General features: G+C 39.7%; 1 protein-coding gene across 1 annotated transcript; it reads left to right on the top strand.

The window, feature by feature from the left end:
- Positions 1-313: 313 nt before the first annotated feature.
- On the top strand, positions 314-18,470 carry LOC309415654 (betaine--homocysteine S-methyltransferase 1; the record flags this gene model as incomplete). Its single annotated transcript, XM_082013251.1, has 8 exons — positions 314-352; positions 4,364-4,496; positions 8,449-8,567; positions 10,525-10,716; positions 11,303-11,450; positions 12,352-12,534; positions 17,554-17,782; positions 18,296-18,470. 8 exons carry the CDS (start codon positions 314-316, stop codon positions 18,468-18,470), a joined length of 1,218 nt encoding a protein of 405 aa, XP_081869377.1.
- Between the last annotated feature and the right edge of the window lie 6,457 nt (positions 18,471-24,927).

The raw sequence follows: 24,927 nt of genomic DNA, 5'->3' as shown, positions 1-24,927 counted from the left end.
GCGGAGGAGGGCGCCGGCCCGCCCCTTGGCTGAAGGCGCAGCCCGAGGGGAGCAATCGGGCGCCTCCCGACCTCGAGCCAGGCAGGGGCGGGGCGGGGCGGGGGCGGGAGGGCGCGGGGCAGCCCCGGGCCGTGCCAGGGCGCCCCGCGGGGTCAGAGGCCGGGCAGGCCGGGGGTGTCGGCTGCAGCGCTGCCCACCGCGGCCCGCCTCCTCCCCGGGCTATAAAGGTGCGGGCTGAGTGCTGAAGGTATCGTCTGCGTGGTGCCGAGCCGCCGGGGTAGACTTGGGCAGCCAGCGTCCCAGGGCGAGGAAGATGCTGCCGATCAGGAAGACCACGAAACAGGGCAAAAGGGTAATTCCCCCATCTCCCTCCCCCACTCCGCCCCGCTCCCCGTGGGCCCGTCCCCCTCTGCTGCCCGGCGTGGGGGGCCGGCGGCGGCGAGCGCTGGGAGAGGTGGCGCCGCCGTGGTCCCCTCTCGCCGCCCGCGGCGGTGCGGACGCGGGGCCCGGGCGGCGGGAGCCCGGCAGCGCGCAGAGCGCGGCGGCGGGCCGGGCCGGGGCGCGGCTGCGCCCGGCCGCCTCTCCCGCCTCCTGGGGGTCCGGCCCGGAGGCTGTGCTGGGGAGCTGCTGCTCAACTGGCGCAACGCGCGAGCCGCGCTTCTTAACCTCTCGGTGAGGTACTCGGTACTGCTGCAGGTAAGGTCATATTGTGAAAAGCTAGAGTAAAGCCACAATAATAGCCGTACCTATTCAGCATCGAGCCATTCAAGACATTTGGACACCCTTACGAGGTAGATTGGGTTGGACTTAATGCTGCAGCAGCTCAGGGAATTTTGATTTCTCTGAATGCATAGGCTGGAGCCATTGAAGTTCAAAACCATTTCATTTGATATGCAAACTAAGCAGTGCTTGCAACGCATTAAAATTGTAGATATTTTAAACATAAATCATCAAGGCATGGGATTTCTGTCTTCAGCCTTCTGCCAACTCTATTTAAAAGCCCCAGATTGTTCTTCCCTTGATCTCTATGACTGAATACTTAATTTTTGTGACTGAATGTGTCTGTAATATGAATGCTGTCTCCAATATATGCATGTTCTCTGCACCCTGATTTAGCTAGAGAAATAAGGCAGTGTAAAAAGTTATCGTGGCCATTAAGGCAAACATATGAGCAATGTCTAAATCAGACTGGCATATACCAGTACTGCTACCATGTACTGCTGCTTGCGAAGGTATTGGGAAGGAATCATGTATTCTGTCTTCTGTTCAGAAGGACACTATTATAATTAATAATCATCATTATAATTAATTATGACAATTAATTATTATTCTTACTCAGAACTGGTGTTACTTGTTTTTCTGTGTAGCATATAAGTCTAGTAAGAGACTCATACAAGTCTCGTATAAGAGTCATATAAGTAAAAGAACAGAAGGATATGGGAAAAAGTCTATGAGCTCTACGCCTGATCTAGGTAGATCAGTTATCAAGGAAGGAGGTGGGAAGGTATTTGTTCTGCCTTTTATTTTTTAGCACAGACTCATGCCACTTAACTTCAGACACCTGGTAGAAGGCAATTGCCCCTACTAGGCAATGGACAGAGATAAGCCACTCTTGAGGCCTCACTTAAGATCTGGATAGTTGTTTTGTGATGCTTTTTTCTCTCCACTGCTGGAAAGGTAGGATATAGGTAGATGAAGCAGGCTTTTCACTTATATGGTTCAGTTACATTCCTAAAGGTGATTGAGGAAGTATATTCATACAGACTTTTGTAGTCTTTCCATGGATAGAGGTATGGACTATGTGGTGCAACTTCATTCATAGTTGTGAAAGTAAAGTAGTGAAAAGACTGCTCAGAAAAGCCTCGGTTAGCTTTTTACGGATACTGTTCCTTGTTGTTTAATACTAGATCTGTGTACTACCAGAACACCTGACCATACAGTTTTGATCTGGATTGGGCATGAGCACACAGCTGTAGGTCTCCAGGGCAGAACAAAACAATGCCAATGCTGAACTTATGCTAGCTATATGCTGGCTGAACCAATGGTATTTTACCCAATATAGATAAAGTAAAAATGGTGTGAAGAGATGATATCAGACCTATAATAAAGTTTGCAAAGAAGTTATTTCCATTTTAAATCAATCTGAACTGACAATGTAAGTTTGTATTAAGTACTTTATGCTTTGTAGTTATGTCACCTGCTATTAGATGCTCCAATACTAGGTTTAATATATCACAATATAGTGTATATTAAGATGCCATGGTCTATTCAGTCATGGCTTATGTTCCTTCTGTATGTCAAAAGTGAAGACTATTTTAAAATGCAGGTTAAAAAAGCTAGAATTGTGAAGGAAAGCTGCTGTTAAATCCTGGAAGTGACTTGTTAAAATAAAAAAATCTGTTAGCTGTAGTGCATTTAAATATAGTATCTATATATGATGTCAACATGTATCTATTACTTAATGTTCAGTTAACAAGCAATGACTGAGGCTGCTTGTATGTTAAAGATTTTTTTCTTCCACACTCCTGTTTTCTGCATATTAAGCTTCTGAAGCAGGCCCCATCTATAAAAGATGCCCTGGCAGACAGAGGAAACAGAGACTCAACCAGTGATCCTTTGGGTGCCTTTCTTTGGTCTCATTTGAGGCATTGTGTTACAACTGCAAATTAGTTAATTGCAAACACAATCTTTACAAAGCCTCCTGAAATTTACACTTAGAATAGAATATGCCCTAATAGACAGGCATGACTGGCAGAGTCATTGAAAATTGCTGAGTTTTGGAGATTGAGTATTTCAAGTGAGTTTTGCCCTGGTCCTGTTGAAATAAAGATAAAAGCTTGCACACTTCTTTAAAGTTAATTAGCTCAATATTCTGGCAAGTCCACAACATGCAATGGAATGTGATGCAGAGATTTGCAAGCCAACACTTGGCCAAGCTCATATCTGCACAGCAGCACTGTACAGGTAAGTTCCATCACCTTGCTGCCATGTCAGTGCCTGAGCCAAAAATCTTGACCCTCTCAGCCAGGCTTTGTAGCCTCCAAGTAGCCTTACACTGCTGTGCTTGGTACTGGGACTGGCATAGTTGGCACAGTGCTCCTTCTTTTTGGAAAGGCATACTCTCATCCTGCCTAAAGCAGCGCTGCGATGTCCTAAGTGTCTGACTTTCCTAGATGTACGGTGTGAGATAATCGAAATAATGAACGAGAAATTATCAAGACAGATAATGTACTAAAGGTTGGAGGCTAATTGTTAAAAAACTCTACCTTTCATCATGAAAACCACACTCTACATCCACAAGGCTCTTCTTTTTCCTACTCCCTCAAATTTCATCTACTGAAATGCTAGTGTGACATCAAGAAAAGGTAACTATGGAGGGAAATTGTAGCCTTAGCTTTGATTCTTTTCCTGTAGCCATTACCTTTGTTAACGTAATGGATCTGCATTCACCCACTTTTTAAAGTAAACAGAATTGTGGTTGTAATCCAGTTGCATAAATTAGTACTATTTAGTGTAATAGCAAGGTACTTTTTGGAAAACTTGAACAGGCCAGTGAAGCAAGGAGAGGAATACAAAAAATAACATATATTAGGTGCAACCAGTATATGTTCTCATGTTTTTTGATTTTACAAAAACCACTTTCCTTGCGATAGCATGGAGTTCAAGGCAGAAGCAAGGTTAATCATAGAGTGCTATAAGGTTTGTAACTTGGCATCTTAAAACTTTTCAGGGCTGTGCAAAACAAGCAGGATTTTCTTTCATTCTGTAACTCTAGGTAAGCAAATGCAGACCATTAAAAAGTCTGTCAGAAAATGAAGGCCAGCATTTTGATATGTCTTATTTGGTAGGGAAATGTTACATGCTTACTTTTCTGTGATGCTTGTTGTGCCACCTTCTGTCACAAGCTACTTGTGCTGAGGCTCTGCCAAGATGGCATTAGTAGCTAAAGAGCAAATGAGCTAATAAAGACATCAGTGATACAAGTGTTTAATTTTAAGAAGTTTCTCATTTTTACAGGAGAATTTAAGATGGTGTTTTATTTTCATAGGAATGAAATTGGACCATTGACCCCCTAGTTCTGGGACCTAGGTCTCTGGAATACAATAAAACTGACAAATGAAAAGTCTTGTGTAACATATATGCACATATTAAAGCCTTATGTTGCAAAACAGACCATCTACCATTCTTTAAAGAGAAATTCAGTATGGAAATTGATTACTTTTCATTATTATGGCAAAGATGTTTCTGGTAGCCCACAGATATTTATGTCTGCTTTGCAAATAGAGGAAATGGCAACAAAGACAAAGGAAGCTGACAAAACTGAAGACCTGTAATTGTTAACTCTTTCTCCTGCTCTCTTCAGGGTATTCTAGAGCGTTTAGATGCTGGAGAAATTGTGATTGGAGATGGAGGATTTGTCTTTGCTCTTGAAAAAAGGGGATATGTAAAAGCTGGGCCTTGGACTCCTGAAGCAACGGTAGAACACCCAGAAGCAGGTCAGTTTTACCGGGAAATGGTAATCCTGTAGTGAATGTAAACATGGTTGGATAAATAATAAATGTGTAGGAATTTGTAGTAGGTTTGTGTTCCTTGACATTGTAGAATTACACTGTTAAGAATAGCCAAAGAATCTATAGACCAAATGCTCATCTTATCCCTTTTTCTTGCTCTTAACACTGTCCGAAAGCAGTTGACTGAGTAAGAATATGAGCAGTGCAAACATAGTGATACCTCTCCAGATTGCTTTCCCAGTCTTCAATAATTTGCAGCCCAGGGACTTTTTGACTCAGATATGGTATCTTTGTATTTAATAGCATTCAGTCATTTCTCTGTTATAGATTTGTCTAGTCTGTTCTTGAGCTATTATAAAGCTTATCACTTGAAACATCTTGTGAAAAAGAATTCTGCAATTAACTATCTCTCTCTTTTGCTGTGTTCTAGTCATTCTAGGACTTCTTTTATATTGTTATAAATTATTATAGTTTGTTTATTAATCCTTGCAGGAAAATAGCAGCTCTTAAAAAACAATGGAATGGAAGAGGAATATTTAATGTATCTGGCTTCACTGTGAAATAGGGGAAGATAAACATCATAAGAACTTAAGAACTGCAATAAACATTTAATGGAGTAACGCTCCTAAAGTGAAGGGAGACAAAATGAGCAATCATTCTATGCCTTCCAGCATAAAGATTATAGTGTTTAGCATAAATAGTGCAAAAGCAGATGCTATTATCTATTCATGTATGCTTCATTACAAGAAAGCATTTGCCCTAGTAATATGATGTGCAGTTAATCCCACAAGCCAGTTTAGAATATCCTGGGGAAAAAAGATTTCTTTGTTCTAAGTGTTTGCCCTTCCAAATTAGTCTTTTTCCTCTATACATGGGGAAGAAGGAAGACGAAGGGAAGACGGAGAGAGGTCTTAGCCCTCTCTGTTACATTGCTTTGTACACCTTACCTGTTTATTTACCCTAATCCTTCTCAGCCTTCAAGTGTTACTTGATGTGTAGCATGCCTAACTTAGGATCACGGGCAGCCTTAGATAATGCAGAACTCCAGCAAAGGTTTAAAGGATGATGACCTAATTTGCTGACTCTGATCTCCCCAAAAGACATCCCATCACCTCTCTGCCTGTTTCTCTCCACCTCTACCCTTGTTGGCCCTTACACATTCAGTCTTACAAATCATAGCACTTATCCCATCCTCTTTATTTCCCCTGTGCTTACTTTGCAACTCAAAATCCTTGACCCTCTCCACATGTCCTTTTAGGAAGTGCAGGTCTCAGTCCCTGAGTAATGCAAGACATTACCTTACATAGAGGCAGTTGCTGATGGCTTAAATTGGCACACAGATTTGCTTTAAATAAGTGATCAGTAGTCATAAGTAAGAATCCAGCCTTCTACGAATTGCTACTGATTTGCTAGAACATATTGCTCATGTCTGTAACATAGTTATAAAATTTTCATAAGTCCCTTATAGGCTATAAGGATACACCCTTCACTGGAAATGTGCTCATTTCTTTTAGTGCAGTGTGCTGCCTCCCTCCAGTACTGCTTTTTGCTCCTGCATGCTCAAGGGTCATGTTACTTTGAAAGCAGGTGTAAAGAACAGAAGGCGCAACTGGCTGAGCCAGCTGCTGTAAAACCCATACAACTACCAGACCTTCTTGTCTTTGTAAGGAAAGAGAGAAGAAGAGAGGTTCTGAGAATGCAGCAAGGAATGGAAAAAAAAAAAAGAGTGAGTTCAAGGCCACTATCTCCATTACAAGAGAGGAGAAGTTTTGCCAGACTGACAAATTTAGAAATGAGATCTATATTTCTTCTGAGCCAGGTCAGGTATTGTCTGTAGCGAGCAATATGCATAGGCACTTATTGCCCCCATCTCCTGTTAGCTTAAGTCTGTGTCTTTTGTGAAATGTCCAATTCAAGGTGGACTGAAATGAAACTCAGTGTCACACATCTGACTCCTAAAATGCATCAAATTGTAAATAATTGTTTAGTCTCATATGTGGTTGTTATCCCCGTTTCTCAAATGGTGGAGGAAAACACAGCTTCAGTAACATGCTGGAAGTTACACAAGAAGTAAATTAGAGTGGTTTGGGTATTTGAGAGTGCAGATTGCTGTGGGCTTGATAATAGTAACAGTATATTCTGCTGGCAAAAAACGATTTGCCTGGGGTTGAATGAGAGTGAGGCTGATACTTATAACACTATTCTTTCCCTCAAAATGTCGACCCATTCAAGAGTCTCCTGTTCACATACCTGACAGTTTGGGATATGAAGTTCCTTATTCATATGTGTTAGATTATGTGTCATTTGCCTACTATGTGACGATCCTTATTCACACAAATCCCAAGTGTTCTTCTAGGAATGCAAGAACCATATTTAAAGAGCACTAACCATGGGGATAAACAAATCTTGTTTATTATGGAAATGTCATAGAGCATTTGTGAAAATACTGGTAGATTCTTTTTTCCTTTTCCCATTTCTTGACTAGTTTTCATTAATGATTTCTCATGGGGGAGAGTAGAGAAACAAGCTACAGGACACTAGAAACATACAGACAGCCCTTTTTGTTGGGATCAGTAGCCTATGTTAAAGCTGTAGGAAGAAGAATACTCCCTGCGCTAGGAATCTTTTGACTCTGCATAAAGGTTTTAAGACTGAAATTTTATGCTGGCAATTCAGGCAGATTCCAGGGACTTTTTGAACTGTAGCTCTGATACAATCTGTGTTCTTGGACAGGTCTTTGTGACTGCTGGGAAAAGCAGCGTTGTGTTAAATCACACTGTGGTTACCCAAGGCTGTAATTAGAAATGAAATACTGCACTAGTAGAGAAAAGGGCCACTACACTGTTACCTTCACTGAAAGCAGACATGCTTGCATGTATACAGATTGACTCTAGTTAACTCAAACTGCTGTTTGAGCTTCTCTGACACAGAAGGCTGTGTTTGTTGCCACTGAAGGGAGTAATTGTATTCTCATAACACATTCACATGTTTCCCTAATGACACAGATTGTCTCTATATGACGAGGTATGATAAACCAGGGCTTCAGGAAAGCCTTTTCCACATATCTGCCACAAACTGCAATGTTCTTGTGTTTGTGTACAGAGAATTTATCTAGAGAATAAATTATTCCTGTATTTGGTATAAGCTGTTGAGCTTTTTAATTCTGTCTTACATGATCAGTAGTGTTCTAGAAATTATTATAATTGTTGTTCTGTGGGTATACATATAAAATCAATTGACAGCTCCTGTTCTGTTCCCACTGTGGTGACTGCAGTATGCTGCTTACAGTGATGTAAGCAGCAAAATAGAGCTTTGGTTTTGGCTGACTAGACTCAGCTGGAGGTTTTCGGGGCAGACTAGAAAATACAAAATAGAGGAGGTAACAGAACACTGTATTCTTCCATATAAATATCATCTTGTCCTTTAATTTGTTGCCATGGTACTTTCTTCTGTTTTCTTCTTCATACTCTAGAAGCTAAGAAAATAAGGGTTTTTCATTTGATGTCTGGTATTTTTGTTAATGCTAACTTTTTGTCTGGTATTCTGTGTTACACTTTCCCATTCTTTTGTCAGATGTCTGTTTTCCTTTCCTAAACCACTACGCAGTTCCATAAAGTGATACTGGGAGGTCTGAAGGACTGCAGAAAGTAGAAGATAGGCAAGATGGCATGCAAAACTGAATCTACTGATAAACTAAATAGAGATCTTCAGTCATTCTTAGCAGAGAATAACTGAGGAGAAAGTTTTCTACCTAATGTTCTGAGAGTGAGAAGAAAAGAATTGTACGCAGACTGGGGTACTGCTTCTACTCTCTCATAATGGCTCACCTAGTAAACACTGTATCAATTATTTTACAGTAGCATTACTTCAATAAACATTTAATTTTGGGATAACAACGGTAACAACTGTACCAAATGTCTCTCCTAATACTTTGCAGTTCGTCAGCTTCACCGGGAATTCCTTAGAGCTGGATCCAATGTTCTGCAGACATTCACCTTCTATGCCAGTGAAGACAAACTAGAGAACAGGGGCAATTATGTAGCTGAGAAAATAAGTGTGAGTAAAACTCTGTTTTGATGGAGATATGAAATAAATGGATTAATTTCAAAAGGTTTATTAGAGAGATTATTGAGTATATTCAGTTTGTCATAAGAGTTTTGGCTATATTTGAGGACCAGAGAAGGAGATGATGCAATTTCAGAGTTTGGAATAGCAAGAAAGACAAGGTTGAAGGACAAAAAAACCCAAAATGGGGCAAGGATGAAGAGAGGAAAGAGGCTGCCTACATCGTATTTTTCCCATCTGAGGAGATTAGTTTAGTGGAGTTTGATACCAAGAGTGTAGGGAGGACTAAATCCACAGAGAGCAAAATCAGTTGGAAAAAAAAACGCTTAAACATCCAGAGAAACAAATCAACTGCAAAAATGGTGAAGATTCCTAGCGAATGAGTGGCTAATGAGAAGAGAATGTTTTTTAGAACCACGTCTTCAATAACGTAACAACAAAAAGGTATACACTGTGGTCAACATTCCCCTTCTCCTGTGTAAGGGTAATCTGTTACATCAACAGAAGTACCATGTTGATGTTTTCTTACCTCCTACACAAAGGAGTTGTAGGATGTTGTGTGTGTTCACTAGATGCAGGCCCCAGATCCACTGGGACTTCTGGCACAAATATTTCTAGATAGTTCCTTTGAGACTAGAAGGTTTGCCATTAAGTGTTTTCTCTGATCCTTTCCTTTGTTTAGTCCTTTTGTCTATTTCAACCTCTGCAAAACAGAGAAGATTCTCCAGGGGGCAGGGAGGAAGGAATATCTTTGAAGATATCCCCAGTCAGAAATTAGAACAATCTGGACAATAGGGAAACACTGGAGGCTTAATTAAGAGGTCATACCAAAACATCATATGACCAAATTTGTCTGAAAGTATGTACTTTTACATTCAATAGATGCAACATTTAAGTGTCTGAAGTGGTAGTCCCAGAAACACAGTGCCTCTGGAACCAGCCATGCTGCAACTCTTGCTGCCATGCAAAATGATAGGAAGGGCTGGGATAGCACCTAGTATTGGGAATGCATTGCAGGAAAGCTTTCAAGGTTGATTTGCTTCCAGTTTCAGAAGCAGGTTCCTCCAGGCTTTAACTTGTTTATGGCTCCACCTCCCAGAGTTCCCAAACATGTACCTGGGCATAAGTGCAAACGGAAGATAATCTGTTAGCCTTAAAAATCAGCTGGGATTTTGTGGCAGCCATGGAAAACTTCAGCTGAGAGAAACCTGTGTAGATTCTAAGTAGTCCATGGGCTGCAGAGAAACCTGCTCTAATCAGTACTTGTTATCTATCCCAAATAATGATTCATTTCCCAAAAGTGTTTTTTCCCAGCTTAACGTCTTTTTACAAGCTGTTCTAGTCGTCTTGATTTAGGTATAGAGAGAACGTGTTTTTAAGCCTAGGTGATTAATTAATCACATATAGTGATAAGTTTCCCTTTACTATTCTTAAATTGATAACTTTAACATCAGATAATTAATGATACCTTTTCAAAAATGCCTTACATAACTCCTTATGAGTATTAAATCTTAATTTTTGAAAATTATCAAAATACTAAAATACATTTTTAAAAAGAATGAAAGATCAATTGAAATTACTACATATTTTGTTTGTCTCCCACAAAATGTCAGAATAAAAGCATAAAAGTAAGAGGCAAAGAAAATTCCACTTCACGTGAAATATTTGCTTTTTATAGACTATTTTTGTAAGATGTATTAAAGGTAATTTTTTTTTTTAGTATTTGGTAATATGATAAGTTAAGAGGTGGCAAGACATTTGTTTCCTTATGTTTGGGGTTTTTTTTTAACGATGCTGATCTTCCTAATCAATATTACTTTAAAATCCATTTAAATTCTTAAAAATATGAAGAAGATGTTATGGCTTTTGGCTCTTTTTGTCCTTTTTGTGCTCTGAAATTACATGCATATCTGACCAGGTAAAACTGACGTAATCTATATTCATACAGTGCCAGAAAGTCAATGAAGCTGCTTGTGACATTGCAAGAGAAGTGGCTAATGAAGGTGATGCTTTAGTGGCTGGAGGAGTCAGTCAAACACCATCATACTTAAGCTGCAAGGATAAAACAGAGGTTAAAGCAGCCTTTCGAAAGCAACTAGATGTCTTTATGAAGAAGAATGTGGACTTCCTAATTGCAGAGGTAAATCTGTAAAAAAAGTACTTGCCTTCAACTGGCACAGTGTTAACTTCAAGATGTCTACTAGGGAGTACAAGTGTATATTGCTTCCTCCTTTAAAATTTTCTGCGATGTTTTTATTCCAGTAGTGTAAGGTGTTTTTCTAAATGCGCAGCAGCATCTGCAAGCATCCTAGAATAGGACCTTGAAACCTAAATTTCTACTTCAGTCAAGTCAAATTCTGTAGTGGTACAAAGAAGAGAGATAAATGTGATCTTGACTAGTTCCTATTTCCTCCCATACACCATAGGCAATCAACATAAGGTGACTTTTCTAGATGAAAATAGTTCTTTGGGGATAAATCCCTGATTGACCCCCTGTGTGGGCATTATTATTCTGAAACAAGAGTATCATTATTTTTTATTTAGTTTCCCTATTGACTTTTTAAAATCCTTTTTTAAGTGTGTGGTCAGTGAACGCAATTGAATTCTGTTAGTGTAAATCAGAAAAGAATCAAGCCATTGTATGCTGGTCAATTTGAGGTCTGGATTAATGTGGTTTATGCTTCATCTCCAAGGAACAAAAGTAGTCCAGTTTTAATTTCTTTCAGTATTTTGAACATGTTGAAGAGGCTGTCTGGGCAGTTGAAGTTCTAAAAGAATCTGGAAAGCCAGTTGCAGCTACAATGTGCATTGGTCCAGAAGGAGACATGCATGGTGTGCCCCCTGGACAATGTGCTGTCCAACTGGTAAAGGCTGGTAAGAATCTGTTTTTCGTATGCGCTTTAAAAGTATGGAACTAAGTCAAGTCATTAACCATTGAGATAAATGGATTTGTATCTCAAGTAGGTAGCTCCGCAATTATATCTGATAAAATTTTTGACCCTGTAGAGAAGTTTTTATGTATATTTTACTAGAGCAGTCTTGTAAAAGACATATGAAAATACAGCTATGAAATCCTTGTTAACCAGGATGGTACTGGGAGCAATAGCCACAGGCAGCTGATACTGAATGGAGCAAAATCCTAAACCTACTCAAATGTGGTTAGAGTCAACCCCAAATTCTGGGCTTACAATTATGAAACACAAGCAGTATCCAAAGCCACTTTTGATTCATTGATCATGTTTTTAGAAATGTATAGAGCACAGTTCAGATCCAGGATGAGAGACTAAAAGGATGAAAAAATTAATCTTTTTGCTTATCGAAGGCTGTGTTTTCTGCAGGACAAGGGGAGTGGCAGCAGGAATTAATCGGGGGCATGATGATTGATGGTACAGGGTTTTATTATATCTGTTCTGAACTGCTCTTTTCCTTTGGAGTTAGAGTTGAAATCCAAAGGCAGAACCTCTGTTATGCAAATAGCTAGCAGGTTCCTATGTGGCTGTACGTAATCAGTCTTCACTGATTAAGCACTGATAAGAAAAGCAACTGTATGAGGCTGGGAGATGTGATTCATCTCAGGGAGGTAAAGAGGAGTGCAACTGAGATGTAAATGGAATGATCAACCTAAGGAGAGTTGAGGCAGGCTCTACCCCAACTGTCTTTTTTTCATAATGCTGATGTAAAGATGGACTGCTCTGCTTGTGGAGTGCTGTTGCTAAGAACTTTGACCTCCCACTTCCTGGGGAGATGTGACTTGAAGTTATTTTCCTCCTCCTAGGTGCTTCTATTGTTGGAGTCAACTGCCATTTTGATCCAGATACATCCCTGGAAACTGTGAGACTGATGAAAGAAGGCTTACAGGCTGCTAAACTGAAAGCCCACCTGATGTCCCAACCACTTGCCTTCCATACACCTGATTGTGGAAAGCAGGGTTTTATTGATCTTCCAGAGTTTCCCTTTGGTAAGAACAAGGGTACCTTTTTTTCTCTTTTTTTTAATGGTCTGTTCCATTTTTCCCCCAGTTTATAGTAAAGCTGAAGCTGCAAGGTGTCCTTCTATACAATAGGATCACTCCCAATTATCCTGTCCGGCATTTTCCACAGAGGGACTGCATAGTAATATTGCATTAAAGATCATCCACATAATGAGAATATTTCAGTAGTATCATATCGTGTGACTGAAAGAGAAATTGTGATGGAAACAGCTAAATTGCCACAACCGAAACTCAGTTAGAAAATGCGGTTCTTCCTCGTGCTATAGAGCCTTGTTCAGGACAGCTGTAAACAGTCCCAAGAAATGAACAGTGCATACACACTGAAAACACCCCCAGGCTTAAATGCTTTTGCACTGGACCTCCCCAGCATTCTGGATTGTGACACCTATCCCACAAGCCCTATAATGTTTACCTTTGTAGGGATTTAATGTACAGTGCACATGTGGAACTGGATATAGGTGCATGATTATTGCACTTGGAATGGTTGGGTGTTGCAAGTGTAACTGTCTAATATAAGTGAAGATTAGAGAGAAACCAGATGAGGCAATATGTTCTTCAATGTTGCTAACAAATGGATTAGCAGTTTGGAAATGGATTCATCACATGTATGCTCAGGAGAAATTCTACAAAGGCTGAAAGATTCAGCCACTTTATGTGTATATAAGGCTTGTGTATTTAGGGCTTATTTCCACCAGGGATGTAGAAAATCGCATTCCTTTAATATAAGAGGACAAGTATCAGCCTAAACATTTAAATTTGATTAGAAAAATGCTTTCATTTTCAGGTATCATAAACTCTTCTTTTCAAGATCAGACTATAAAATAAGGTATTAAAACATTCAAAACTTGAATTTGTAGCCAAAAATTTGAGAGATAGATGTGATTTTCAGGAAGAATCTTTTTTAATTCTTCTCTTTACGTAAATGAAGCAAAGAGGATAAAGCATGAACTTGAGGCATTCATTAAGTGATAATAACATGTTTTGAAAATATTCTGGGATGTTTAAAAGTGTTAGGAACTCACCCTATTAATTCCTTCATATAACTCCTCTGACTGCAAGCAAAAAAAGCTAGAACAGATCCAGTAAGTAATCAAGTGAATTGAAAGATTCACTCTTTGGTTTGTTATGGTTCTTGGCTTGTATGTTATAAGCAATCTGTATGAGAGCTCAGCTTTCAGAAATTTCTTGAGTCCAGTTGGAGAAGGCTCGTTCTGTGAATGTTTTCAATACCCAGAAGGAGCACCTCATCACTTGATGGCAGATAAGCAGTTTGGTAAATCATTGTTAAGTTGACCCAGTTAACTTTGTTCTTTGTGGAAGGGAATATGCACAAAGAGGTATTGAGATATTTGAAGTGTGCATAACCTCTGTACAGGCCAGCAAGATCTCAGTTTCTAGAAAAGCATTGGCTATGTTATATTGGCAAACTCCAGGATCTAGATGCCAGCAGCATTTATTTATCTGTAGAACTTTTTCCAGTTTTCTGTGTTTTCCCTTCTGTGTTACTGCAATTGTTCTGAAATGTCGCCAGTTAATCAAGGGCAATGTTTTAGAAAGAAATGTCCTGGTCAGTCAGTTATCTCAAGAGTAGATATATAGAGGGGCTAAAGCTAGGAGCAAGTTACAATCTTCTTATCAAAAATTGATTAAAATTTCAATCTCTTTTTACTATAAATGTTAACATAAACTGTTAAGCTATAGATACTTAATTCTGAATAAAGCCAAGAAAAGAAATGCATTGACAGGCATGGAAAATAGAACGTTAGTCAATTTGGGGAAGGGGAAAATCCCACAAAATGTGATCCATGTGGCAACTTCTTTTCATAAAGTACTGCTTGTTTTCAGTCACTATGTTTCACCGCATGTGTGGCCCATTCTTACAGCAGGATCAATCCCCGTTTCTTCAGAAAGTTTAGGTTGTTGCTGTCCTTACGCTCCTGAAGCGCAAGGACTGATTAACAGAATCATAAAATGGTTTGGGTTAGAAAGGACCTTAACAGAATCATAGAATGGGTTGGGTTAGAAAGGACCTTGAAGGTCATCTAGTCCAATTCCACTGCCATGGGCAGGGACACCTGGTCACTAGGTCAGGTTGCTCAAAGCCTCATCCAACCTGGCCTTGGAAGACTTCCAGGGTGGGGTAATACACAACTTCCCTGGGCAACCTGTTCCAGTGCCTCATCACCCCCACATTAAAGAATTTCTTTCTAATATTTACTCTAAATCTACCCTCTTTCACTTTAAAATGGTTAGCCCTCATCCTATCACTACAGTTGCTGTCAGAGTCCCTCCTCACCTTTCCTGTAGGCTACTTTGAAGTACTGTAAGGCTGCTCTAAAGTCTCTCTGGAGCCTTCTCTCCTCCAGGATGAAAAATCCCAACTCTCAACCTTTCTTCATAGGAGAGGTGTTCCATCCCTCTGATCATCTTCAAGGTCCTCCTCTGGACCTGCTCCAACAGGTCCATGTCTTTCTTATGCTGAGGGCCCCAGAGCTGGACACAGTACTCCTGGTGGGGTTTTGTGAAAGCCAGGTAGAGGAGGCGAATCACCTCCCTTGATCTGCTGGCCACGCTGCTTTTGATGCAGCCCAGGATACAGTTGGCCGCCTGGGCTGTGAGCACACATTGATGGCTCATGTTCGGTTTTTCATCAGCCAATACCCCTGAGTCCTTCTCTGCAGTGCTGCTCTCAATCCACTCTTCACCCAGCCTGTATCCATGTTTGGGATTGCCCCAACCCAGGTGTCCTTACACTTGCCCTCGTTGAACTTCGTGAAGTTTGCACGGACCCACCTCTCTAGCCTGACGATCCCTCTGGGTGGTATCCCTTCCCTCTAGAGTATCAACCACAACACTCAGCTTGGTGTCATCTGCAAACTTGCTGAGGGTGTGCTCAATCCCACTGCCCATGTCCCTGACAAAGATATTAAATAATGCTGGGCCCAGTAAAGACCCCTTAGGGACACCACTCATCACCAGTCTCCACCTGGACTTCAAGCTGTTGACTGCAACTCTTTTAGTGCTTGTATCCAGATAATTCCTTATCCACCGAGTGGTCCACCTGTCAAATTCAGGTCTCTCCATTTTAAAGACAAGGATGTTTTGCAGGACAGTGTCAAATGCTTTGCAGAAGTCCAGGTAGAAGACATCAGTTGCTCTCTCCTTATCCACCAGTGTTGTAACCCCATCATAGGAGGCAGCCAAATTTGTTCAGGCATGATTTGCCCTTAGTGAAGCCATGTTGGCTGTCACCAATCACCTCTCTGTTTTCCACGTGCCTTAGCATAGTTTCCAGGAGTTTCTGCTCCCTGATCTTGCTGGGTACAGAGGTGAGACTGACTGGCCTGTAATTCTCTAGATCTTCCTTTTTCCTCTTCTTAAAAATGGGGGTTGTATTTCCCCTTTTCCAGTCACTGGGAACTTCACTAGTCTGCCACAACTTTTCAAATATGATAGACAGCGGCTTAGCAACTTCATCTGCCAGTTTCCTCAGGACCCTCAGGTGCATCTCATCAGGTCCCATGGATTGTGAGACAGTGGGTGATGGAGAAGACAGGGAAATACTCTATACTGTTCCCCTGGAGTTTGGTTGCTTATGCAGATATAAATTGATTGCAAAATGCTACGTTGTTACAGCTGATCATTTTGTATCAATTTTTAATTAGCTTTTTAATGATATATGAGAGACAAGGAAATAATGAATTTGTGCTTCTGATTCTTTTTCTCACATCTGCAGGAGTGTACACAAGCTTACTTTTATTTTAACAGCTTTCTAAGATAGTTTCATCTGGTTTTCCTTCTGATATTACACCATCTACTTTTCCCTTTGTCCAGTCTTTCCCACTGAGACCAATAATCTTCTGTTTAAGAACATTTCATTTTTTTCCTTCTGCTTTTTATTTTCTGAACTTGTCTCTTACCTTAGGTTTAGAGTAGATCTGCTTTGTGTCATCTGCTTGCATGTTAGGCATTTTTGGGAAAGGACGTAGGGAGAAGAAGCCTACCTCTCTGCTGTGTTGCTGGAGCCTTGCTACCTCACCACACCTTCTTTGCCCAGCAGGGTGTTGAGAGCACAGACATCATGCTGCACTCACCTGATAACCATGCCGGTTCATCTCCTGCAGATGTGCATAAAGAAGTGGGAGGATTTTTAGTCTTTTATTCCTGCATTTTTATGCCTCAAGGCTTCTTCTTCAGTCCCTGGTCTTTTTCTTTCCAGTTCTGCCACTCTTGTGCCTCCTTGCCTTTGAGGTGTGCTTTTCCTTGTTCTTTTTACTTTCTATTCCTTTCATTCCACAAGTCCTTCCTCTCAGCTCTGTTATCCCTTCACAAACTTCAACAGGGAGAAGGGTTCAAAATAAAGGTTGCATCCTAACTTACCTACACAGATCTTTCTGCAAGGAATCAAGTGGTTTGAGGCAGAAAGCTGCTTATGGCTGGGATTATAACTAAGGACTGGGCTAAGAAATAGCTACAGTTTCCAGCTGTCAGTGAAACAACTAGCTGCCACTAGCTAATCATGGAAAAAAGAGTAGTAAGCATTCCTGAGGAATAATGTGCAGGCTTATTCCTGTAGCAGGTAGTCTGGGGCCTTCTCCTTTCACAGATTAGAGTAATCAGATTTCCCAGATATTGATTGTTTATTGGGAACTTTTTGGAAATGCGGACATAACATTGAAAGTACTCCAATATTCCAACTAAGAACTCTGGCAGAACGGCAAGCAAGTGACGTAGTGCTTGATCGGTCTCAGAAGATACTAGGTACTGTTTTGTGAGGCCAAAGAAGCTTACAACAAGCATAGCTCAGCAAAGCATAGCAGAATCTAAAAGCTAGAAAAAGCTTCGGAAAGTGTGCATCACTAACTGTAAACTACATCACTACAACCAGTTTTGCAAACAATGTGCAAGTGTCTTAACATGATTTCTTACCGAAAAATGTGCTGAAATGGAGCATGGTGGAAACTTAAGTTATGAATGTCTTTGCAGGTCTGGAGCCAAGAATTGTAACCAGATGGGATATTCAAAAATATGCAAGAAAGGCCTATGACTTAGGAATTCGTTTCATTGGAGGTTGCTGTGGATTTGAGCCATATCATATCCGAGCAATAGCTGAGGAACTGGGTCCTGAAAGAGGATTTTTGCCAGAAGCTGCTGAGAAACATGGTAGCTGGGGCGATGGCCTCAGCATGCATACCAAACCCTGGGTCAGAGCAAGGTATTGTATATCTGAATTGGAAATCACGCCAACATACTCCTTGCAAAGAGTTATATTGCTCCATGCAGCAGACTAGTTTAACTGCTACGGAGGTCTAAATACCACTGTAAACATTCCATGTGTTAATAATTTTGAAGAATTAAATCTGATCTGGGAGCAGGGAAAGGTGTGAAGGGGCAGTAGGAGAGCTCCAGAAATTCTCATCTCTCTTTAAAACGAAGATTTGGTCTAAATTAATGTGGAAGTAATTCATGAAAGTTAAGACTGAAAACTGACAGACTGCTGTAGAACAGCTCCTAATGGTGAGTGCCTTACAGTGTTCCTTTCAAGGATGAAAAGATACTTTTCAAGCATGTATCATTTAATTGCATGCTTTCATTCATACTTCTGTATTTAAATATAAAGTCAAGTGTGTGTAAGTTAGATGACCCTTTGCAATGGTGATTTAAGCCCCGTTTCCTTTAGTATTGTAAGGTGCTGGAAAATGCTCTAAATTTCCTTTTCTTTCTTTAGGGCAAGAAAAGAATACTGGGAGAATCTGAAGCCTGCTTCAGGCAGGCCATATTGTCCTTCAATGTCAAAGCCAGATGGCTGGGGAGTGACCAAAGGAGCCAAGGAGCTGATGCAACAAAAAGAAGCAACAAGTGAACAACAGCTGAAGGAGCTCTTCCAGAAACAGAAGTTCTAATCCATGGCAGTTGTATAAATGTTAGAATGATTTATCTACAGACCACCTCATGCTTCACAAGAAAATCTGCGAAGATGAATACCCTGTTGATTTATAAATTAACATGTAATGAAAGAGACAAAATGCATAAAGAATGTCATTAGAGATGAAATATGTCAAACTTCGATAATAAAATCTTTCTCTGGGCAAATAGTTTAGAGAATACACAGTCAGAAGGAGGTTTGGATTCTCATAATAACTGAGCTTCTGTTAGCAAGGAGGCATTAACTGGGTAGACACAGAAATATGTGGAAAGTAATAATTGGCTCAGCTCACCTGTGAAAAGAGAAAAAGCCATCTATAAATATGGTATCAATAGACTTCCACTCTTGAGTCTGTTTTCAGTTTGGGATTATGTAGGAGCTTCCTCAGACCTCAAAGTTTGCTGAGGGCTACTTCAGGGACCCACAAGCTGCCAATGCTTCAGTCATGTGGTTATCTATAGTTGCTTTCTTGACTTCAGGAGAATAAAAGTAAACTGGAAAATACATCTTATAATTGGAATCAAGATAAGGAGAATGAGATCTTGCAGGAATTTCTTATATGCAGGAGAAAGGTTCAGAGAACTTTTAGGAAAGAAAAATGACAGGTAAAAACCTCATTGTTTTTGTCTCAAGATACTGTGTACACAAGATTTACTATGGAGACTAAAAGGCTTACGAGATTATTCTGAAATTTAAAAAAAATAAAATAAATTTCAAGTAACATGATGGAATAGTATTATATTATTTTCACACCTTAAATCATAAAAGCTCAAGCAGAATAACATACCTCCAGTAAAAAATTAATTTTCAAATGATCCAGCTGATTTCTGGATATCTCATTGGAAACACTTGGTTATCTTCCTAAAATGTAACTCCTGTTTATAAGAGTAGTAGAACATTCCATGATTTTTTTTAAGCTGACTGATTCACTCTAGAATCTTAGCTGTAAGAAGACATGAAAAACCTAGTTAGGGAGTAGATCAATTCACCTAAGTTAAGAAAATCCATGGACATTTGTACATTGAATTTGTAGAGAAGGGTTTTCTTAGGAAGGGTATCACTACATTTGGAACACATAAAGGACACATTTCCATAGTTTATTTTTGTGAAATACCATGCAACTTAGATTTCTCTAGAATCTCATTCCCACCCATTCTACATTAAAGCTACTACCTTTATAAAATACCATTCTCAAAGTTAGCATTGAAAGCATTTGCTGGACTACTTTTTTTTATTATTATTTTTATCCACGTTGATATTCTGCAGTTCAGAAAATATTTAAATATGTAACACTTCAATGGGAAACTTCAGGTATCCTTTTCAGACTGTTATTGGCACACAGATTTTAGAAAAATCCATCTGTCTTCACCAAGCTTATAACAGATTGAAATAGTTACTAGCTGGAAATTTTGCCTGAAAGCCAAAAGTAGACAAATCAAGAAAGTGGATATTTTAAAATGTAGATTATTTGAAAAGTGTCCATGTAAGTCTACACGCACTACATTAAACTCCTTTCCTTTCCACACCCTTCTGGACGCTCCCCTTGCAGAAAGTGGAATAATGCAAAATCTGCACAACAAAAAGGCCAGATCTTTGATCACCACCAAAATGCACACAGCATTAAAGATGTATGCATGATAAAATGACTTAAAATACAAGCTATGATTGATAAAGAAGTGTTTTGAACAACCATTACCAATTTAGGGACTTCCTGTGGCAAAGGATGCAGCTTGACCATCATACTCCATATAAGCAGATGGACTGATTTTTTTGAAACTGTCCAAACACGCAAAAATTTGTATTGATGTGAATGAGTTCATTTCACAACACAGAATATTGAAGAACCATGGTATTTAAGAAGATGATCAGATATGATTTTAAGCATTTGTTTTTAGATACTCAGTTCAAAAAAGACTAACTTTAGCAGACACTAACAATGATGAGGCTATTTGTAGCCATTCAAAATGAGAGTTGACCGAAGGGGGAAGCTATACAATCCCTGCCCGATTCATATCACAGGCTGGTCTTACAAAGGAATTGACATGGGGGTCATGTGGGATGAAAACAAGTTGACAGGGTGCTTTATTGATCACTACAGAACCCCAAACTATAAAAAAACCCAAAACAACCCAACACTTCCCCCACCCCCAGAAAAAAAAAACAACCCGAGCAGCAAAGCCAACAAAGCTCTATTTCCCATTTCTTGCTGTGTAACATCTTAGTGAGGTGTAAAGGAACTGGTAGATTTGTTAAAGCTTTCTAATGGCTTATTACATGACTTGTTAAAGGAAATAAGACAGGCTGAAAGCATGATCCTAGGAAATTAATTTTGTTTAGAAAGCCTGTCTGAAAACTTGGGTAGGAATTGAAAGGAGCTTCAGAAGGTCAACTCTTGTATTTACTACCCTAAGGCAGGATCAGATATTCATAGGTGAAGAGATTTGTTTAACCTTTTTGGAAACACATCTAATGAAGGAGCTTCATGCGAACCCAGGCAGTCTGGCTACTTCACTCTTCTTACCAATTTTTTCCTAATTTGAATATGCCTTGATGCAATTTAAATCCATTATTTCTTTCCAGCTCATTACAGACATGAAGAATTTATTTTCTTGTCTTTGCTGAAGTCTTTCACACATTTGAAGATTTACATACGTTCCTTGTTTCTCTCTCAATTGAACAGACCATGTTCATTCATTCTTTCCTTGTGGCCTCCAAGCCTGTGTTTCTTCATAACTCGGAGACCTCCACCAGACCTTTTGCCAGAGCCTTCTACCTCTGTTTGTTTTTGTTTTTACCTGAAAGCAGAATTGAAGTGATCTGAACCTTGGAAGTTCAGATCCAGAAGAGAAAATCCAAAGTCTTTGCCGTCTTAAGAATAAACCTTTACTCACAAGGCTGAATGTCAGGACAAGAGGGACCTGAACAAACCATAAACTTTAGAAACAACAAGCTCTCTGTGCGGCACATGAGAAGATGGCTACATTTTTAGTCAGCTTCAAAGCTTTCCAGAACAACATGCAAAAAAATATCTAAAAACCTGCTGTTTAGTGGTCAGGTGTTGGCCTAGTTTATCTGCAAACCGCAGGAAAGCAAGGAGGGTTTTTTGTAAAGAACGAAATTTTGCAGTAAGGTACAAAATCACAGAAAAAACAGGTTTTTTCCTTGTTCTTTAGAAAAGGGAGTTTTCTAGGGATCCTACCAAATCTGGAATCTCTGTGTACCACAGATTTCTTCCTGAAGCGGATTGTAGCTCATGCCTTCTTTTTCAATTCTATACACAAACATAATGGCAAGTTCAGTGACATTTTTTAACCTAAGCATTAAAAGAAGTGGATTGATATCTCTGTCTTGTTCTACTCCGTTGACTTTGTAAAATATCAAACATAAACTAATTTAATTTCATCCTGCAATGCATTAAAATATTTTAAGTATAGACACTATTGAAATAGGATGGGTAGAATATTATCATAAAATATATTATTTCAGCATCTTTATTTCTTATAAAAATTCTTCATTACCTTTTCTTTATATTCCACTTTATTGAGAGAGATGGTATCTGGCTTAAATTTTGTATGATATTATCAACCTCCACTACATACAATTTCATGGAATTATAATACTAAATTTGGTCAACAGTGTATACCTCTGTATATACACAACTCCTGACACAGAAGGCAATCGATTACATCCCAGCTTTAGGAATCTGAAGATGGACTTTCCATTTATTTTGGTCAACTTCACCTCAGAGTTTCTGTGTCCAATAAAGTTGTAAATCTGAAAAGAAAAGCAAATTTGGGTAACAGGACTTGATGCAATCAGAGTGGAGCATAGTTGCTAATAAATTAATTTTAAAGCAGGTTGAAGAAATGTATGTTTGGAATAGGGAGAAGAAGCATGATTCTCTCTCATGACTAACAAAGCAACAGCAAACATGCATCTATCACAAAATGCCTTACAAGCATTACCAGTTATCAATGGGTGGTTCAAGAGTGTTTTGTAACATTAATTTGCAAACATCTGCATGTTATTGTTTCTGAGCAATCAAAGAAAGAGATCAAGTCACAGCTGAAACACAGGAGGGAAATGGTCAAAAGCAAATAAGCCCTGCTTTGCAATTTACCTGTTTGCAAATCAAAAGAGTGCTAGAAAGAGACCAAACTCGTTCATCCCAGTAGGCTAGTCTTTGCCTTTTGACAGACAGGGTAGCAAGTTTTATAGTAGGCGTTATGCAAAATCCCTTGATCAATTTTTATTTCTAACGAAACAAAAAAAATGTAGGGCAGTCCTACCCAAGACAAACCAAGAATAAAAAGACTGTACTATTCTTTGGGTGCTCTTCTGCCACATTTGGAAGACAAGTCTTTTCCCGTAAGGGTTACATGCAGGAAAGTTTGTGTGTTCTTTTCAGTTATGTCAGCTGGAAGGTCCTGCTGGTTCTTCCTACAAACCTTTCTGTAAAAGGACGTATCTCAATAGTACCACAGTACTACAGTTTCATGGAAAATCAAAGTTGTGCCCTATTAAAGCAAAAGTTTTTTTAAAATCTTGTTTCTCACTATATAATTTCTGCTGAGACCTTTTCTGTATGATGAGATCTTACCAACTTGTGCTTTAAATACACAGGCTTGCAGCAATATGTACAAATATTGCCTCCTGGTGACTCTTTCTATGGCTACAGGATGGGGGAAGGTGGAACCTCAAATGGCTTCTCAGGTTTGTATACACAGGCAGAAATCAGAAAAGCAATTTAATTTCAGAACGGACTTATACTTGTATTTGTTACTTAACAAGGAAGTGTTTTCTTTACAAGAAATGTCAAAGCAAATTAAGTCTCCAGTTGTGCAACATTGCAGTCTTATTTTACTGCCACAATAAAAGGGCTGGACCGAAGTTTTTCTTTGAATATAGCCAGGTCAGCCCTTACATTAAAAAATCATATAGCATACAATGTAGACAAACAGATTTTAAATTATAAGGCACAGGACAGTGGGGAAAAAAGTTGGAAGGTAGTTAACAAATGTAAAACTTAAAATATGTCTAAACACTACCTTCTCCTTGCCTGCAACTTCCTTCCTCCTTACCTTCTCCCCTCTAACAGTACTCCAAAGTCCCAACATTATTAGAATGCACATTTCCAAAGAAGTTTCATTCTTAGTAGTTAAGAAATTTAACCAGACGTCCTTAATGCTGCCTACTTGTGTGCTTGTCCTACAGAGTGAGTAATACAGAGGCAAAAAGACACTGTGTGTAATATTAAATGCCATACCACACTGCATCTACCATACAACAGGACAGAATTTAGCTCATCTGACAGGCATGCAGTGCTGCATCCACTGTAGCCACTGCTTTCAGCAGGGCTAGACCTTGCCAGGTTTCTGTCTGGTGTCCTGGCAAGACACCCGTAGCTGAACAGCAAATGGAGGCTATATTGTTTAAACCTTCTACTGCCTTTCCTGATGCTTTTATTCACATAAGAATTCTTGTCTCAGACAAATCATTGTTATTCCACCCTACTTTCATACTGCTACACCTATGTTTAATGTGACTGGTTCTGCTGGTTCTGCTAGGCAGACAAGACTCAAAGATAATTAGCATTTGCACCATTGACCTGAAAGATGATTTATGGGGTTTTTTGGACCTCAAACTCTACGTGCTCCATCCCATTCACAATGATACAGCAGCACAAAGGGACAGAAACTGGATTAGCTGTGTTTGCCTGGAATTGAAGCAGTCCTTGTGTGGCATAAAAAGGATATGCCTGACTCTTGCCCACCGGCTTCTTCCTGCGTGGGAATATGGAACATTGCAAAGGTGTGAGGGCATGGCCTGGGCAGCTCACATTCCAGTTGCCTTTGGCTAGAAAATGAAAATAGTTTATGAGTTTTGTCATGCAAGCCTCTGGAAGGAAGGCTGCATAGGAGTACGAAAGTAAAGAATTACGGTTGTTCATGCTTTGCAGTAATGCTGGACAGAATTGTTACAAACTGCCCAAGGTGTAACAGCATAGCAATTCAGACCTTTGATTTTCACTTGTAATTTTTACCAGAATATTTATCTTAGAGGCCCCTGAGGTGTTGCTGAAAAGCTGTGTCAGGAAGTTGTCCTCAGCTGAGGACAGAAAGGACATAGGAGTGTGTCCACAAACGGTAAATGCCAGCACTTCTCAAACTGTATGCAGCGAATTGTTTGGCCAAACAAGGATTTGGCCCTTGGTTCAAAGCTTCATGCATAAACCACATGGAAATCCTCTGCAAACCTGATTAGCTATTTTGTTCTCACTAATATACACAGAAAATCATGGATCTGAATCAGTATTCCTTTGGGCTATTAATAGTTGGGCACATCACGCAGGTGGGCATTCAATGCTGACAGACCAAAGCTCTTCACTCCAGACCTCTGGGCTGGCATGCTTCCCTGCGGTGTAGTTGAGTAGC

Source organism: Phaethon aethereus, assembly GCF_964289735.1.
Source record: "Phaethon aethereus genome assembly, chromosome: Z".
In the NCBI taxonomy this organism is placed as follows: domain Eukaryota; kingdom Metazoa; phylum Chordata; class Aves; order Phaethontiformes; family Phaethontidae; genus Phaethon; species Phaethon aethereus.
Note: the sequence above shows the minus strand (reverse complement) of the source record. Positions and strands in the feature narration are given on the sequence as shown.